The sequence below is a fragment of the Erithacus rubecula genome, assembly GCF_903797595.1.
Source record: "Erithacus rubecula genome assembly, chromosome: 20".
Taxonomy (NCBI): Eukaryota; Metazoa; Chordata; class Aves; order Passeriformes; family Muscicapidae; genus Erithacus; species Erithacus rubecula.
In genome coordinates this window covers 11,583,483-11,601,469 of record NC_136672.1, presented here as the reverse complement: position 1 = coordinate 11,601,469, position 17,987 = coordinate 11,583,483, and the positions used below count along the sequence as shown (strand labels likewise).

Below are 17,987 nucleotides of genomic sequence, written 5' to 3'. Positions count from 1 at the left end.
ATACTTTTGCTGGAGGAGAAGAAGCAATTAAGATGATTTTGTTAACTGCAGTGATTATCCCCTTGCTCGGGCAGAGCAGCCATTCCAATCTGAAAGACACATTTTGGGCTTCATAGCCCAAAACACTGGTCTCATTTCTGGATGGGTGTAGCTCCTATTTGATGTCTGAAGCAGGCAGCTGTTTCTCTTTTTGCATCTGGAAGTGACACATTCCTTAAAGAAACGTTGCTGCTCTTAAAAAGAACCAATGTAATTTGAGCTGGACATTTCCAAGTTGTGGGATTAGAGGTGATTCTGGTTATTAATAGTACGTCACAATCACAAAGTTGCATGGAGGTGAAGGTCACACATTTCATACCCGGAGCCACTTCTAATCTCAAATATTTATCTGAAATTAGAAGCATCAGGAGAGAAATGGGGGAGGTGACCAAAACCTGGAGCCCATTAAAGTGCCACAAAGAAGAGGAACTCATTTGGGAATGGCTGAAAACAACCTTATACCTAATTTCTGCCACTGTCAGCTTGAAGGATGCCTGCAAACCTACCAGGTCAGCCCCAGCCAAACATCCTACAAAAATTTGTCTTAAATTGCATTTCTTTGGTAATTACAGTGAACACACTGCAGAATGACCATCCCTAATCCCACTTTTCAGGCAGCTAGTGCTTTGCATTCAACACATAGCCCTGGCAGTGTCTGCAGCTGCATTGTCACAGGCATGCAGGGAGGAACATACATTTGCTTCTTCATAAAACAGTGAAACCTCACCTGCTTTTATTTTTATTTCTTCTTTCAAAAAGGAATAGGAAATTAGCTGTGAACGTCTAGAAATATGTAGTGGCAAGTTCCAAAATGTGATGCAGAACAAGCTGCTTATCACAGTAACAATAATTCTGGAGTGTTTTCTGCTGCCTGTACCAACATCACTGACCACAGAGTAACCTGGGGATGTTCAAGAGATAGTTCTTACCAGAGCATCCCCCAGCATGTCACATCTGCACCCAGGCTTTGAGGGGGCTCTGCTCCTCTCCTGGAGCTTCTTACAACCCCTGGCCTCAGGGTCAGACTGTGAAAAAGCAGGGTTCTGTTGGTGAGAGGTGCTGTATGGGGTAATTTACACACAAGACAAGACCAAAGCAGTGAGCCAGGGATTTTGGTCTGAGCCAGGGCTGCAGGGTGCCTCAAACCAGGAACAAGAGGAGGCTGTGAAGGGGAACCATACCTGTGCTACAAGCCCTTCCACAGGAACCAGGTGGAACCCTCTTGGTTCCTGGGTTTCCTTGGGAAACACCTAAGGGGCAAGTGCTGGGGCTGCCTTAGTCCTGGCAGGGTATGAGGGAATTCAGAACTGTCTCATAAGCTCTTGTATAGCACAGCCCAATATACTGAAGATATATGGACGTATCTTGGGACACAGTGGAACACATTATGCAGGGCCTTTCACTTTCAAGAGTATTAAATGAAAACAGTATCACCCATAACATTATTCCCAGTCATTAAAAGTCTCCTGTTTGCCTTCTATGTGTCTCGCTCCTGCCAATAAAAATGCCAAATCTACAGTGCCTGGAGCAGGACTCCAATTCTTTCCGTTTTCTCTGAGCTTCTTTTCACACTGAGGCCAATTTATTCAGTGTAGGGAGGCACTCATCAAAAGATTAAAACTCAGTGAACCTCTCATGCTGAAGTATTATAAAATTAACTAAAATCTGTGTCACTTTGATGTTCACTCAAATTCAGTATGTCAAGGAGTACCAGAATGGTACCATATTTAAATGTTTAGAAATCAGAAAGGCTGTTATACCAGATCTACAGCCTTACATTCTTCCTCATATCCCCTTGCTCAGCCATGAAAAGTAATACAACATTTTACTGAGCTTTGGAAGGATAGCAGAAGTGCCCTGAACAAACCCTCCCCTGAGAGACCCAAAGCAGAGGTCAGAAAGCTGAAGAGGTCTCAGTAAAGCCAAGCCAGGCAAAATTTAAATTTCTTTGCTTCGCTTCTTAGGACAAAAATGTGCAACTTTAACATGCATTCCTCTCTGCCATAAGATGCCTCCCTGGTGCATCATAATGCGCCAGCTGGTTACCAGGCAAGGCATTGCAGAGCAGGAACTCAGCCCTCCGTGGAGAGAAGGAGCAGGGGCAGCGGCAGGAATGCAAGCCTGGAGAGGGAGGCGCAGATCTGCAGCCTTACCCCTCCCTCTTGATGTACCCAGCGGACTATGAGGTCCTGAAGTTGTTTGTGCCACATTCTCCAGGGATCCTGGAGCGCTCTGAGCACTCACAGCTTCAGCCCTTGCATTAACCGACCAGTTTCCAGAGGAAGCTCGGCTCAGGCTGACTGACGAGTGCTTTAACTTGCCCTGACGGGTCTCACCAATCCATTGCTTGGACCCGATACAATGATGCAGAAATGTGCTGGGACCAGGACTTGTCAGGAGTCAATGTAGTGCACTTGAGGAGGAGCACAGTCAACTTAGTAGCTTTTCTTGGCTTTAAAGTTACTTTTGACAGTATTAGCAGTTAAATAAACAATTTGGGGGTAAAAACCTGAGCGAGAACAGCGCAAGAACTGAGAGTACATGAATAACTGAAAGATAAAAAAACCAACATGGCAAGCAAACCAAAACCACATGCTACTGTGTAGGAAACGTAGAGCTGAGCCTACATTCAGAAAGTCCAAACACAGCAAGGTAAAAAACGTAGTTGCAGCAGTCGGACAGCCATAATTCCAGCCTGACAAAAAAACCTTCCACATGCTATTTTAAGATTAGACTATTTTCACCTTTTCTGATTCCAGATAGAATATATTTCCCAGTAAAGACAATCTTCTTGCTCCTTTCTGGAGGGCTGGTGAGGAGCATGAGTTGTCCTACTTCGTATCTAAAGGAATTATTCGAAGTGTACCATTTTCTCTGTTTCCGCTCGGTTTTTAACTCCGAGGGGCTCTGCGATAAGGCCATTTCCAGGGAATTCTCTCAGATGACCGGCACTCCGGCACTCTGGCGACAACACGGCTTTTTCTCCAGGATTTTCCCTGCAGTTCCTGGAAGCGTGCGGGCCCCGGGGGAGAGCGGCCGGCGGCAAACCCGGCGAGCTGCGGAGAGCACCAAGGCGCGGGGACTCCGACCGCGGCAACCGCGCCCGTGCCCGGGGGCTCAGGCGGGACCCCCCGCCTCCGGCCTCAGCGGCTCCGGCACGGCCGGGGCCTCCACGTGCCCTCCGCTCCCGCAGCAGCGCCCTCCGCTCACCCGCGGAAGCCAAGCAGACCGGACGCCGCCGTCCGTGACCGAACGAGCGCTTCCCGCTGCTCTCCGGCAGCCAGGGCCAGGCCGGAGCGAGAACCGCGGGCCGGAGCGCGGGATCCCGCACGGGAGCGAGCGGGGGGCGCGGGGCTGAGCTCCGCCGGTGGAGCGGCGGCGGCACGTCCCGGGGCGGGGCGGGCAGCGCCGCCGACGCGGAGCCGGGGAGGAGCTGCCGTCGGGGCTGCGGGGGGAGAGGGGCGGGTCGGGGGGCGCGGCGCGGGCCTGGGGCGCCGCCACGGGGGCTGCCACGTGCGGGGGCTCGCGCTCGGGCGGCCCAGCCGCCCCCCGCCCCCCCCCCCCCCCCGGCCCCGGAGGGAGGCCGCCCCGGGCCCCCGCCGCCTTGCGGGCGAGGCTGTCGGGCGCCGCCGCCGCGGCCCCGGCGCCGGCAGGGGCGGCGATGGCGTCGCCGTCGAGCGCGGGGCGCGCCCCGACGGAGCGGCCCGCCGTGCCGGTGCGGTGCGGCGCAGACCCCCCGCTCCCTCCGCCTCGCTCCGAGGGGGCGGAGGGCAGGGCAGGGCGGGGGCTGGCCGGCTGCTGCCCCACGCGGCGCCCGGGCTGGCGGCGCCCCCGGCGCGCTCCCCGCGCACTCCGTGCCCCTCTGTCATGCTCGCCGCCTGGGAGCGGGCGGCGGGCTCCTGTGCCGGCAGCCGCGCCGCCGAGCCCGCGCCGCCGGCGCTACCCTCCTCGCCCGCCGCCGACCCCCGTCCCCGCGGGTGGCGCGGCGGGGCGCGGCGGAGCGCGGGCGGCGCTGCCCGCCGCCGGGGACTGGCTGCCGCCGCGGCGAGCGGCGGGTGGCGGCGGGCGGCGATGGGCACGGCGGCGGTGCACCTCCTGCTGCTGCTGGGGCTGCTGCACGCCGGGCCCGGCGGCGAGGGCAGGAAGGGCTGGCGGCGGCGAGGCCCGGCGGTCCGCGAGCGCGGCGAGGCGGCGGCGGCGGCGGCGGCGGCCGAGAGTTTCCCGCTGGACTTCACCGCCGTGGAGGGCAACATGGACAGCTTCATGGCGCAGGTCAAGAGCCTGGCGCAGTCGCTGTACCCCTGCTCGGCCCAGGCGCTGCCGCACGACCTGCGCCTGCACCTCCTGCACAACGCCTCGGTCACCTGCAACGACGGCAGCCCGGCCGGGTGAGTCCCCGCGCCGCGCCGGCCCCTCCGGGCGCCCCGGGGCTGCCCCGCGCGGCCGCCGCTCCCCGCGGCCCCGGCCCCGAGGGCGGCGGCGCCACCGCGCGGCGGCGCGCGGCACCGGCGGCGACAGGTGCAGCGAGCGCCTCCCGGGCGGCGGCCCCGGCCCGCCGGCACCGCGGCACCGGCTCCCGCTCAGGCGCCGTCCCGTGTCTGTGCCCGCAGCTACTACCTGAAGGAGTCCAAAGGCAGTCGGCGGTGGCTGCTGTTCCTGGAAGGTGAGCGCCGGCGCCCCCGCCTTCCGCGCGGCGGCCACGAGCGGGGCGGCCACCCGAGGCTGCCCTCGGTGCCCCGGCTCCTGAGGGCCGCCGTCCCTCGCCCGCCCGGCCTCGGTCCTTCGGGGCGGCTGACCCCTGTCCCCTCGCCAGGAGGGTGGTACTGCTTCAACAGGGAGAACTGCGACACCCGCTACGACACCATGCGGCGGCTGATGAGCTCCCGGGAGTGGCCCGCGACCCGCGTGGGTGAGTCGCCCCCCGCACGCCGTGGGGCAGCCCCGAGGGGCTGGGGCCGGGCTGAGGCAGCGCCCGCCGTCCCCAGCCCCGGGGGGCCCGACCGCTGCCCCTGGGGACCGACGGGCCCTTGGCTGCGCAGGCACTGCCGGTCATGAGCGCTGCTCTCCCCGCTCGTCTCATGCTGCGGCGTCCTGGGTACCCAAACCTCCGGCATTCGCACCGATCGTCTAACTGAGTGTGTTGGAATTTACCTGCTAGGATTTGTCTTTTGGGGAGGTATTTAAACAGGCATCACAGGTCTTTTCTGTACTACAAGAAGCTTCTAGACAGGCTTAATCTGTAGCATGAATCAAATTCTGAATGTCAAATCTGCCTAAGGGCAAATTTAGACATGTTCCTTCCACTTCCCTTGCCAATGTTTTTCATCATGGATGTTTGTTTTCTGTGTGGTCAGAGGTCTTGCATGAGGCTCCTAGAGCTCCTCTGAAATCACAGACTGTCATCTGTATGTTTCTTGTTTCTTTGTGCCCATCTGCAGGAACTGGGATCCTGTCCTCTCAGCCAGAAGAAAATCCCCACTGGTGGAATGCAAACATGGTGTAAGGAGGGACAACGGAGGGAAATAGCTTTGTACTTAAACAGCATCTCCTGCCTTTTAGGCTAGCAAGAATGCTGCAGAGACAGGTTAAGACTAATACTTGGAAAAGGAAATTGTGTGTTTCCTCATTTGCTGCAGTTCTGTTCTCTAACACATAGGGATGACAAGGTCAAGAAACTCAAATCTCCTTGGAGTTGTGGGGTAATCTAATGAAGAAAAACTGGGGATAGCTCAGAGAGCCTTCTCAAACAGCTGCAGTGGTGAATCTGTCATGAATGGTGGGCTGATACACATCTAACAGATTGAGAAGAATGTGGAGCAGCTCTCCCGGTTCAAAGAAGATAAATGAGAGAGATCAGTTTATATATGCATCAATACAGAAGGGATGTAAATTTGTCTTCTGCAAAACAGAGATATGGGAAGTTAATTCCTGCAAAAAGCTCCAGTGATTGCAATCAGGATTTTCACTGCACTGACTAGAGTCTTCTCATTTTTTGTGTGAAAAACTGAAGCATAGAGAGTTGCCCTGTGACAGGTCATCCACTGTGTTGGCAGAATAGCTGAGAGCAAAGTCATGCTCCATCGTTCTGTCCATTGAGCTCAGAGATTCAATTAGATTGATAAAAGAATGTTATTTATTGATTTAACTCAGTAAAACCATTAGTGTTCAGGAGAAAATTCAAGACAATTACAGTTGTCACTTGGAGTGCAGGAAGGTAAGTTGCCAAACTGCACAGAAACTCTTCCCTTTTCCCCTTCCCAAGATTTAATTTTCTTCCAGTTAGATGACCACATCCTCACCCTGTTGTGTGTGTCAGAGGCACAGCAGGACTCACACAGCTCTTTCTTACAGATTCATCCCATATTGCTCAAGTGATGTTTGGAGTGGTGCCTCTTCCAAGTCTGAGAAAAGTGAGTGTTGCTGATGGGCTGTTGCTGCCCCAGACATCACACATTAAAGGCTGTGGCCAGACTTCTGTGAAACCACGTGGATGAGAAACAGCCTTTTTCTTGCTGAAGGGCAGGAAAGAATATCAAGCTACTTCCAGATAAAACATCCTGATCTCTTTAGCTCAGGCTGTTTTGACATAGTTCAGAGCCACTGCTTGAAGAGATGTTACACTGATGCAGTATGCAAGGATTAGAGGACCAAAATTCCTTTCAGATGAATCTCTAGGTTGCAGCACGTAGCAAATTAATTGTTGTAGGCTGAGGGACCATGGACTGCTGCGTGTAACTTCAGCATGGCTGACCTGAGAGGCAGGACTGTGAATTTAGTGTCAGGCTTTTATCAGGAGGATATTTGGCCTTAGGCAGGAGCCATTATGTGTCAAGCTAAAGCTGTCTGCAGGGTTCTCTGAGAAACAGTGTAGTTCATCTTAACACATGCTGTGCTGCCAACCCCTCTGATTCTGGTGGTGTCACAGGAAAGGACCTTTTCCCTTCAGCCCAGCTCCTTGGGGCTGTTCCTGTGGAGCATTTACACATCAGCAGCACGGATGGGCTGGTGCCCAGAAAGCAGTGTCTTGTACATGTAACCTTGTGAAGCATTGCTTCTCTAAACTGTCTTGATCAATTGGGAAAAGGGAAACTGTAAGCTGGAACTGAGATTCCAGGTGGAAGGACGGTGTGTATTTGTTCCTCCAGCACCTTCCTTTTTGTTTTCCAAGTTTACTCATTTCTAAGCACTCTCACAGGAAGGTACTTGTGTAATTGAGTATTCAGTTCACTCGGTTCTGTTTCAGGGCAGCACAGTTTGTATGAGGCAGGGGAGAATCTCTTGTTAGGTGTATTTCATGTAGGTGGATAAAATGAGCCTGAGTTTAGGTTCGTAATCCCTTTGGAAAGTTCTTAATCATTTTCAGAGAGGAAATAAAAGACTGAGCCTGGACAGAAAACAATTTTGTTGACACTGAGCTGTCTTCCAGATGAATATGCCTTCATGGGAGCACTGATCATACAGGAGGTTATAAAGGAGCTGGTGGGAAAAGGTCTGAACACTGCAAAGGTATTGCTGCTAGCAGGGAGCAGGTAGGTATCCACAAGGTTCTGTTTTGTGAAGATGGGAGATTTCCACAGTGGAAAGCTGTTAAGGGAGGAGGCCTGAGCAGCTCCTGAAACATTTCTTAGAGAAGTACAGTAACACAGCAAACCCTGTATCTCTGCTCAGTTTTCTCTGTAAGTGGTACAACGGGATGATATAATATACTTCATCAGCTTCCAGTCCAGATCCACTTAAGAGAAAAAGCAGAAAATAAAGCATCCTGTCCTTGTCTGCACCAGGAATTCTGGTTCTTGTTGGCCTACATCATAAGACACACACCTCCTGTAAATTGATTCAGGACACCAAAATAAAAACCAAACTTGCCTCTCACAGGTGCTCTGGATCATCCTGTCTTGCACAAACCTCTGGGACACTCAGTGTATTACACAGGAGTGTAATAGAGAAGTTGCTAAGAGTGAATTTGTCTCACTTCAGATTCTTTTAGTTTTTTAGCAGCCAACCCCTTTGGAAATTATACAGAGCATATATATATCTCCCAGGAAAGACAGGACTTTTTGTTTCTGGGCTACCAGATTATTACTCAGCACTGGCTTTATTTCCAAGTGCTGCAAAGCAGGGAAATACAGTGGTGTCTGCCAAGATCATGGTGAATGGTTGGGTAGCTGTGCTGGGGGAAGGTGTTGGCAGCATGTCAGGGCTGAAGGAGGGTCTGTAACCCCCCTGTGCCTCCTGAGCAGTGTTGTTGTTGCTGTTGCAGTGCTGGAGGGACAGGAGTGCTCCTGAACGTGGATCGAGTGGCAGAGCAGCTGGAGGAGATGGGTTACCAAGGGATTCAGGTGCGAGGCTTGGCAGACTCGGGGTGGTTCCTGGACAACAAACAGTATCGCAGGACTGACTGCATCGACACCATCACCTGTGCTCCCACAGAGGCCATCAGAAGAGGAATAAGGTACTGTCAGATGCTCTGAAGTACACTCTGTGAGAGGTTGGACTGGAATGGATGTCCTCCTTTGCTCTGCTCCTTCAATTTGATACTTACAGAGTATTTATTGTCTATGTCAGCGTTTTTTCAATGATTTTATCAGAAAAGATAATAAAGTCTAAACGTGCGAAAGAATGTGCATGGTTGTAGATGCTCTAAAATGTGTTGAAGGCACAGTGTTGCCAAGAGAGCTGTTGCATCAGTTGAAATTCTAATCAGAACAGTAACTAGGGTGTGGAGGGGATAGGTTGTTAGGATTGCCCTGTGTCTCCCATTCTGTTACTGCTTCCTCTTGTAGGTACTGGAATGGCATTGTTCCCGAGCGCTGCAAGCTGCAGTTTAAAGAGGGAGAGGAATGGAATTGCTTTTTTGGATATAAGATTTATCCCACTCTTCGATGTAAGTACCAAAGGAGAGAGATCAAATGGATTTAGGGCTTCCTCTGTATCTGTAACTAACTTGGAGCAATCCCTTTTCCCATTTTTTGGTCTTTCTAGGCCCAGTCTTTGTTGTTCAGTGGCTCTTTGATGAGGCCCAGCTTACTGTAGACAATGTACACCTAACTGGCCAGCCTGTTCAGGAAGGGCAGTGGCTCTACATCCAAAATTTGGGTAGAGAGTTGAGAAACACCTTGAAGGATGTGACGTAAGTGTTTCATTGAGAAAAACTTGGCACATTTGTTTCTAAGGGACATTCTTGTCTAGTATCCTTGTGTTCTCAGATCTCTGCTGAAAAAGGAGTGTTGTAAATTTGGTAACTATTAGTTCATCCACATCAAGAATCTTGCCTTTTTCATTTTTGTGTAAAATTGCACCCTCTCCCTAGTCTGGAAGGTTCGGTTCAGCAGGACTTACTTTGTCCTTCAAGACATAATCCACGTTTCTTTTTTTCATTAAGTGCAAGCTTTGCTCCTGCCTGTTTGTCCCACGAGATCATCACACGCAAGTAAGTGCAGATCCCGTGAGGGATGAAGGGGGTGCAGCTCGGGAATGAGGCTGTCCTGGCAGCCTGACCCCTCTGATGGGATCTGTACCATTTGTCTTTCCAGCCACTGGACTGATATCCAGGTGAAGGGGACATCACTGCCCCGTGCCCTGCACTGCTGGGATCGGAGCCTCCATGAGAGCAACAAAAATGGGAAGAGTCCTCTGAAAGGCTGCCCCATTCACCTGATAGACAGCTGTCCTTGGCCTCACTGCAACCCCTCGTGCCCCACCATCAGGGACCAGTTCACAGGGCAGGAGATGAATGTGATCCAGTTCCTCATGCACATGGGTTTTGATGTTCAGAAGATGGCACAGCAGCAGGGCCTGGAGCCCAGTAAACTCCTGGGGATGCTCAGCAGTGGTAACTAGGGAGGGCTCATCAGAGGGGCAGAGATTAGATCAGGAGGAGAGAGACTCAGCCCTTCTCCCAAACTTTCTAATCTTCTTCCTTAATGTTCCTGCTGGCAGATACATGCTCATACCCATGGCATGCTCACACCTGTGCACTCACATGCTCCCACACTCTTGCACGCTTATGGTGTGTCAAGAAAAATACAGAAAAAAAAAAGGTGACCAGCAATTTCTTGCTTACACTGTTTGGCTGGAATTTGTTCCCTCCCTCCAAACTCCAGGGCTGAGTTTCAGCCAGTCACATCCTCTTCCTGTGTTACACAAGGCAATCAGATACAGGAGTAGCAAAGCCATAAATAGCAGTGATGAGAACCTCACCCAGATCTGGGCATCTTCCCTTGCCATGAATTCTACATCATAGACTTGTTACAAGTGGTGAAGAAAGCAAGCACTGGATTCTTCTGTCCAACTAGAAGTGGAGGAATGATTACATTACTTCCCGGAGGTTAGCATGTCATGCTGAGTCACAGTGTACAGATCCAGGACACGTGCTAGGGATGGACACTCTTGTACTCAATTTATTAGTATTATTTTATAAAATGATTTTTTAATTACTTTTTTAAACTAAGCAAGAAATATAATGAATATTGTAACATATTTTTTTTAAATAACGAAGAAACCTCTTGCTACTTTGGCAACGTGGACATATTTATTTTAATATGTAAAACGCTATTTATAAGGGCTGGCCGGAGAACCATATCTATGTCTTTGTAAAGTTGTATATGCTGCTCATTTGGATGGGTTATCCTGATGGTCACTTGTGCCTGGGAGAGGGCTAAGGGTGGTGTTGACGTTTTGTATATTAATTAGATTTCTGTGTTCCCCTTGCAGTGTGCCTTGTCATTGTTTCTCTGATGAAGAGGTTGTAACCTAAGGTTTAAGCACAGAGAATTTCACCCAGCATCTGATGTTTACAGACTTTCACAGCATTTTTGGTTTGCCTGGGATTCCCCAGGTAGTGCAGGGCATTGCATTGTAAGGTGGAGGGAGATCTGGTTTTGCTGCAAAGCTTCTCTCCCGTGAGTGGAGTGTCTGATCAGAGCATCAGAAGCGTTTGGGGCACAAAAGGCAGAGAGCACAAGACAAGCACCAACATATTTCTCTTCTGATCATTTGGGAGCACACCCACCACAGCACAGAGAATCCCCTTTGATGGTGGTGGGAGGGGAGCAGGGGAGGGAGGGAGGGAGAATGTTCGACTGAGGCTGGAGAGGATTCAGGGGTGGGAGCGGGTGGGCGGCTGGAGCTTCACCCTGGGGGTGAGTGCAGGGCACGGGAGAGCTGCACGGGGAGCACAGCTGCAGTCCCTGCTGCAGTTCCTGCTGCAATCCCGACTGCAACCCCTGCTGCAGTTCCTGCTGCAACCCCTGCTGCAATCCCGACTGCAACCCCTGCTGCAGTTCCTGCTGCAACCCCTGCTGCAGTCCCTGCTGCAGTCCCTGCTGCAACCCCTGCTGCAGTTCCTGCTGCAACCCCTGCTGCAGTCCCTGCTGCAACCCCTGCTGCAACCCCTGCTGCAGTTCCAGCTGCAGTCCCTGCTGCAATCCCTGCTGCAACCCCAGCTGCAGTTCCTGCTGCAACCCCTGCTGCAGTTCCAGCTGCAATCCCTGCTGCAGTCCCTGCTGCAGTCCCTGCTGCAGTTCCAGCTGCAATCCCTGCTGCAGTCCCTGCTGCAGTTCCAGCTGCAGTCCCTGCTGCAATCCCTGCTGCAGTCCCTGCTGCAGTTCCAGCTGCAGTCCCTGCTGCAATCCCTGCTGCAGTCCCTGCTGCAGTTCCAGATGCAATCCCTGCTGCAGTCCCTGCTGCAACCCCTGCTGCAGTTCCAGCTGCAGTCCCTGCTGCAATCCCTGCTGCAATCCCGACTGCAACCCCTGCTGCAGTTCCAGCTGCAGTCCCTGCTGCAGTTCCTGCTGCAATCCCTGCTGCAATCCCTGCTGCAGTCCCTGCTGCAATCCCGACTGCAACCCCTGCTGCAGTTCCAGTTGCAGTCCCTGCTGCAATCCCTGCTGCAGTCCCTGCTGCAATCCCGACTGCAACCCCTGCTGCAGTTCCAGTTGCAGTCCCTGCTGCAATCCCTGCTGCAGTTCCAGCTGCAATCCCTGCTGCAGTCCCTGCTGCAGTCCCTGCTACAGGCCCTGGGACCAGCTGTGCCTGCACTCGTGTGCATGGTTACACAGCACATCTGCCACAGAAAATTTGGGCCTGATCTTTGAAAAATTCCCTGCACTTTCAAGGCAGACCTTGCCAGGTTAGAACAGTGGTGCTGCTTAGATCCCTTGTTTTGGGTAAGTAAACCCAAAAAATGAACCAAACTGTGGCCCTTTGGCTCATTTTCTCGGACTTCAGGAAAAGTCTGGCAGGACCACACACAGACCACCACAATCAGCTGTCCTGCTGTGCATGGGATTAACACAGATTGAAGATTAAGAACAACTAAAGAGAAAACAGTTGGTGCTCCCAGTGAAGCTGAAAAACAGGAAAACATCAGTGGAGTTTGCCTATGATCAGTTTGGAGATTACTGATATCCTTTATGTTTTAATGACTTGGGTATAACAGTAGAATTGTCCTGATTACTTATTTCATCTGTTCTCTGCTGTGCAGAAGCCAGTGACAAAAGGGAAAGACTGGAAGAATTCAGTGCCATGTGTTTGCGTTCTGTGATCTTTGGATAAGGTTCTTTATTTCTGAGGGAGAAGTGGCCGGGTCTGCGGGGTGCCCTGCTCCAGCAGTGTGATCTGGGCACCTTTGTGCCAGCACTGGTGCTGAGGGCTCTCCAGAGAGGCACCACTGCCCACGGGAGAGCAGGGCTGAGCTGCAGGAGCTGCCCTGAGCCCCTGGGCAGTGTCCCCAGGTGAGCCATGGGGGTCCCTGGGCACAAAGTGATGCCACAAAGTGCCAGAGTGCAGAAAGGGACTCCTGCCAAAGGAGCCTGGAAAACTGCCAGGGGTGAAGGACTAACAGACAGTCAGGTAGGGCAAGATTTTGGGATGGGAATCCGTTCACCTGGAGTTCCTTGGCTCTCCTGCTGCATTTCCTGGTTATTGTGATGTTAATTGTGCAACTTCCACCCCAAATGAATGCAGGCTTTTGTACTTTTAGCACCAGAGGCCTTTCAAAGGAAAATGGAGAGGACTTGAGATGAATGAAAGAGACACTGAGGTTACAAGTTGGTGGCCAAACTGAAGGAAGGTAGGTGCATTTTATCATTACAGCCAAAAGTTTGTACTGTTCTCATGTCAGCCATTCCAACAGTTAAGTTTTTCTGCTTCCATACTGGGATGAGTACTGCAGGTGAGGAGTCAGCAATGCTGCTGTGAGGGGAGGGAGGAATTTTTCTGCTCTGTTGTGGTGAAAACATTCATCCATTCCCATTCTGAAATTACATGAGAAATTTTGTTTGGGGCTTTTAGAGATATAATTAAGAGACTTCTGGGTAGAGATGAGGTCTGGGGGACACTGTATGCCAGGTATGGCTCACTGTGAAAGTTTTGATCTCATAGGAGGGAGGGTTTGGCACTATTTATTGAAATCTGTGTTCCAAAACAGAGCTAAGAATATTAAAGCAATTTTTTTTTAACAATTGTATTCAGTTATTGCATTCAGAGATACAGGAAAAACTGATTTCCACATAAAGTAAAAGAGAAACGGAAGAGTTCAAGGAAAAGTTGAGGATGGGGGCTGTCAACAGACACAGGCTGTCTCAAAGCACAGCAGGTAAATGTGTTACTGCTCCAGATCAACTGCAGCAAAGTGAGTCAGCTTTTATTCAGCCTCTGGCCTAAATCCCTTCTTTTTTAGAGTTTGTGCTGCCTTTGGGCTTGTGCCCCCACTCAGGAGCTGTTGGGTCTGCAGGTCTGAGCTCTTGCTCTGCAGCACGGCTGGATCCCAGCCCACTGCCACAGCCAGACCCCTCCCCTCAGTGCAGGGGGTGCTCTGGGGAGCGGCAGCATTCCAGGGACCCCAGATTCTACAAGAACAGCAGAAGGATCATCAAGAGCCTTTGATGGAGCTCGCAGCTTCAGTGTTAAATAACACCCGCTCCCAACAGCTGAGTGGGGGCAGGACTCATTCCAGAACTATTAATAAAGCCCCTATTTATACTCCAGGTTCCTGTGAACAGTGCAGCAGAAAGCTACAGCTGCGGAGCTAAAATGGAATAAATGTCAGGCTCCGGGGAAAGTACCACCGTGTGGGAAAGGAGACGGGCAGAGGACAGCACAAGGGCAGGTTTCAGAGCTGGGGAAGCAGAGAGCGAGCGGCAGCACCCTGAGGCTGCAGGCAGCGGGCAGAGCCAGGCAGACACTCCCTGCGCACAGCGGCCGGAGATGCAGCGTCAGAGCAGCTCCCTCTGATGCCAGCAGGGACCTGCGGCATCGGAGCTGCTCTCCACTGGGCTGGGACCAGGTGGGGCTCGGGGCAGAGCTGCCAGAGGCAGAAAGGACGTTTGAGGAGGCTTTGAGTGCCTTGTCTGCCGGAGTGGACAGATGATGGAGAGCACGGGGGGGCCGTACCTGAACACGGCCGCGCTGACCTCCCCCGTAGGGATAGCTCGATTGCTGCAGATGACCTTCGGGTGCACCACGTTCAGCCTGGTTGCCCACCAAGGGGGCTTCAGTGCTGCCTACGGCACCTTCTGCATGTTCGTCTGGACCTTCTGCTTTGCCGTCACTGTGTTCATCATCACCTGTGAGTTCACGCACCTGCACAGCTGCCTGAGCCTGTCCTGGGGAAACTTCACGGCCGCCTTTGCCATGCTTGCCACGCTCATGTCCATCACGGCCGCCGTGATCTACCCGCTCTACTTCGTCCAGGTGGGCTGTTACCCCATCGGCTGCCAGGTGAGGGATTTCCGCATCGCTGCCAGCGTCTTCGCGGGCCTCCTGTTTGTCACCTACGCCGCCGAGGTGTTCCTAACCAGGGCAAAACCAGGACAAGTCACCAGCTACATGGCCACCGTCTCTGGGCTCCTGAAAATCGTTCAGGCCTTTGTGGCCTGCATCATCTTTGGGGCACTGGTGAATGACAGCCAATATGGTAAATATGTGGCGACGCAGTGGTGTGTGGCTGTCTACAGCTTTTGCTTTGTGGTGACAGTGGTGGTGGTGGCCTTCAGTGTCACAGGTAAGACTGCATTGCTGTGGTTCCCTTTTGAGCGTTCTGTGGTCATCTACACCTTTGGGGCTGTGCTGCTCTACACGAGCGCTGCGGTCATCTGGCCGGTGTTCTGCTTCGACAGCAAGTACGGCTCCCCTCGACGCCCTGGCCTCTGTGCCAAGGGCAAGTGCCCCTGGGACAGCCAGCTGGTGATTGCCATCTTCACCTACGTCAACTTGCTGCTCTATGTCTTGGACCTGGCGTACTCGCAGCGCATCCGCTTTGTCTCGCACCTCTGAGCTGGGGCCCGGCCGCTCTCGGCGTCTCGGTGCTCTCAAGCACTGCAGGGGCAGAGGGGCACAGAGCTGCTGGGCAGGCACACACCACCATCAGCCAGACCCCAGGTGAGGGCTGACTGACCAAGCAATGACCTGGAGCAGCTGGGCTGCAGCTGATGCAGAGCACAGCCCAACTCCCCCATGGTTCTGCCTCACCTCCTGGTGCCAGCGTGAAGCAATGACACAGCTCCACGTGCAGACAGCAGGAATGCTTGTAACCACAGCAGCAGGGCTGCAGGCTACCAGCTTACCGAGCCAAATACTAGGAAAGACATCAGGGATTTTTGAGACTGCTAACCAGTGCTTAATGGTAACCAAGTGACTACTCAGGAAGTGGAAAAGTTAAAAGCTGCATGAAGGAACACCAGTTCAGGAGATGAAAATCAGTCCCTTGGAGTTTGGGCTAGTTTGGACTGTTGTGAGACATGGAATGCTGCAAATGTGGGCAGTTCCAGTCTGGGTGTTTCTGAGAAGACCATCCCAGCCATCACAATATTCTGAAGGTTGCCAGTCTTTTCCCTCCCTCCCCTTCACTGTCTAGCACAGAAAAGGAATATCATCAAGTGCACACATTGGAGGAGACCTATTTAATTTAATATTCCTACCTAGCAAACACTGAGTCACTAGAGAAATAAAAATTTGTGAAGCTGGGGCTCTTCTGCTGAGAATCAGGCTGTAGAGAAGAGGCAGCCTGCAAAGTGACTGTGTGGGACCTGCCATCCTCACTTGAGCAGCACAGGAAATACCTTGGCACGTGCTCTGTCTTCATGCACGGGCCACCATTTCTTTACACTGGCATAAAGAGGTTTTTTTCTGGAGGCTTGAAAATAAATTCTGCGGGCATGGGAAAGGGGAGGCAGAGACGAATTGATCTCACAGTGCTGCACAAGAGAGCAAACCAGGCAGGAAGGGGGCATGGACAGGACAGGACAGGGCAGAACTTGCACCCCAGAGCAGCTCAGGCACAGGATTCCTGAGCACTCTGCATCACTGAGGAGCCAAATTTCTCAGACCCAGCCCTGACAAAACACCCACTTTAAAGTTCCACAATTCTCAGCTCAGATTTCAGGCCCCATAGGAATCTTCATTTCTTCCAGGGAGAAGCCAGACTGTCCAAGTGCAGCACATGCAGACTTGAGTGCTTTGATTAAAATATCCAGTAGCTGCCTGTCAGAAGCAAGATTTATTTTTTAACCAAAACAAAATAAAGCTGAATGGCAGATGTATGCTTACATCTCCTGAGATCTGTGTGCTGTCACCTCCTCTCCACACTTTCATTGCAGCAGACATGGCCCTTTCTGCATGAAAGTGGAGCTTACTTTATTTTGATGTGCAAAGCCTGAACACAGACCCGAAATAGAACAGACACAACACAGCAAGACTGCTGAGTGGATCCTTTGCAGCAGAATGACTCAAGAATAAGGAAGGAAACTTATTTTTCGTCAGTGCTTTGTGTGGGTTTGAAAAGCAAAAGGAAAACTTCTTGGGACAGATTATGTTGAAAAATTCTGAGCAAGGACCAGCCCTTAGCAGTGGGGAGCATGAGCCAGGAAATGGACAAGAATTGGGATCCAGCATGAAGGAAGAGCCTTCCAAGGGGTTTTTCTCTTCTGTGAGTCCCAGAGAAGGGCAGGAAATCTGGAAGATGTGGTGCAGAAGGAGGCTGGTAGGGCAAGACCCAAAAGGAAATCCACTTGTGTTGGAGGAGTCAATTTACAGGAGCCACTGCGTATGAAGGGACTTTGAGCACTTATGATATATTCCTGTAAAACCCATCAATATGGAGAAATTCAGTTGTGTCACACTTGACAATTACTTATTTTTTGCTGTTACAAATCACTAAAACCCAAACAGGTACCTGTGAAGGACCGTGGCTTTTGTTGTAAAACTCAATCCAGCGAGCCCAGGAACGTTGTTTAGGGAAGCCCATGCTGCAGGCTCTGGTGGCTCCGGGGGGCTGGGAAAGGGGCCAGCAGAGCCAGAGCCCACGGGTGCTTGTCCCCAGGGATGACACTGCCAGTCCTCAGGCAGTGGCAGCTGCTGGAAAGCTCCTTGGATGGTAACGTGGCCGAGCCAGGCTCTGCACCGAGGAGCCAGAGCAGAAAACGGTAAAACCCGGCAACCTACACTGAACCAGGGCCAAAGGGACAGAGAAACTGGTGCTTGGGAAACAGTGAGGGCAAAACTGAGGGCCTTCACAATAAGGGGAAAGAGAATCAAACATGGAAATCATGATCCCACTGACTGGAGGAGTGGAAACACAAGTCATTGCCAAGAACAGTGTGTTCAGATTTAGCTTTCTCATCTGCCAGCCAAAGACTGAGCAAAAAATGTGAACATGGTCAAAATGGCAAAGAAAAAGATTGTGTGGACAACAATCCTCTCTTTTAGGAGAAAAAAAAAAAAAATCAAAACCTCATGCTTCAGTGGTTAAAACACTCCCCAACCATTGGAAACTATGAGATTGCCCAATCCAGGACAGAGAACATCTGATAACTGCTCAGCAGGATTTGCCAACCGGCTCTGCCATGATTCAGTTCACCAAACCCCCTTCATTTCCAGAGTGCATCTACCCTTAATTAATAGATGATGATTCACCATAAACCGGGTTTCCCCAGCCACCAGCCATTCCC

General features: G+C 52.0%; 3 protein-coding genes across 3 annotated transcripts in view; 2 read left to right on the top strand and 1 right to left on the bottom strand.

Annotated features, from left to right (window-relative positions):
• The window catches only part of LRRC45 (leucine rich repeat containing 45), a 69,633-nt gene that overhangs the window by 45,897 nt on the left and 5,749 nt on the right, over positions 1 to 17,987 (bottom strand). The window lies entirely within an intron of this gene.
• On the top strand, positions 3,376 to 10,751 carry NOTUM (notum, palmitoleoyl-protein carboxylesterase). Its single transcript, XM_079323294.1, has 11 exons — positions 3,376 to 4,427; positions 4,650 to 4,702; positions 4,853 to 4,948; positions 5,478 to 5,538; positions 6,391 to 6,449; positions 7,466 to 7,568; positions 8,300 to 8,491; positions 8,823 to 8,923; positions 9,022 to 9,169; positions 9,422 to 9,469; positions 9,573 to 10,751. The coding sequence occupies exons 1-11, from the start codon at positions 3,907 to 3,909 to the stop codon at positions 9,877 to 9,879; spliced, it is 1,689 nt and encodes a 562-aa protein (XP_079179420.1). The 5' UTR covers positions 3,376 to 3,906; the 3' UTR covers positions 9,880 to 10,751.
• MYADML2 (myeloid associated differentiation marker like 2) lies at positions 13,953 to 17,194 on the top strand. Its single transcript, XM_079323866.1, has one exon. The coding sequence runs from the start codon at positions 14,407 to 14,409 to the stop codon at positions 15,313 to 15,315; it is 909 nt and encodes a 302-aa protein (XP_079179992.1). The 5' UTR covers positions 13,953 to 14,406; the 3' UTR covers positions 15,316 to 17,194.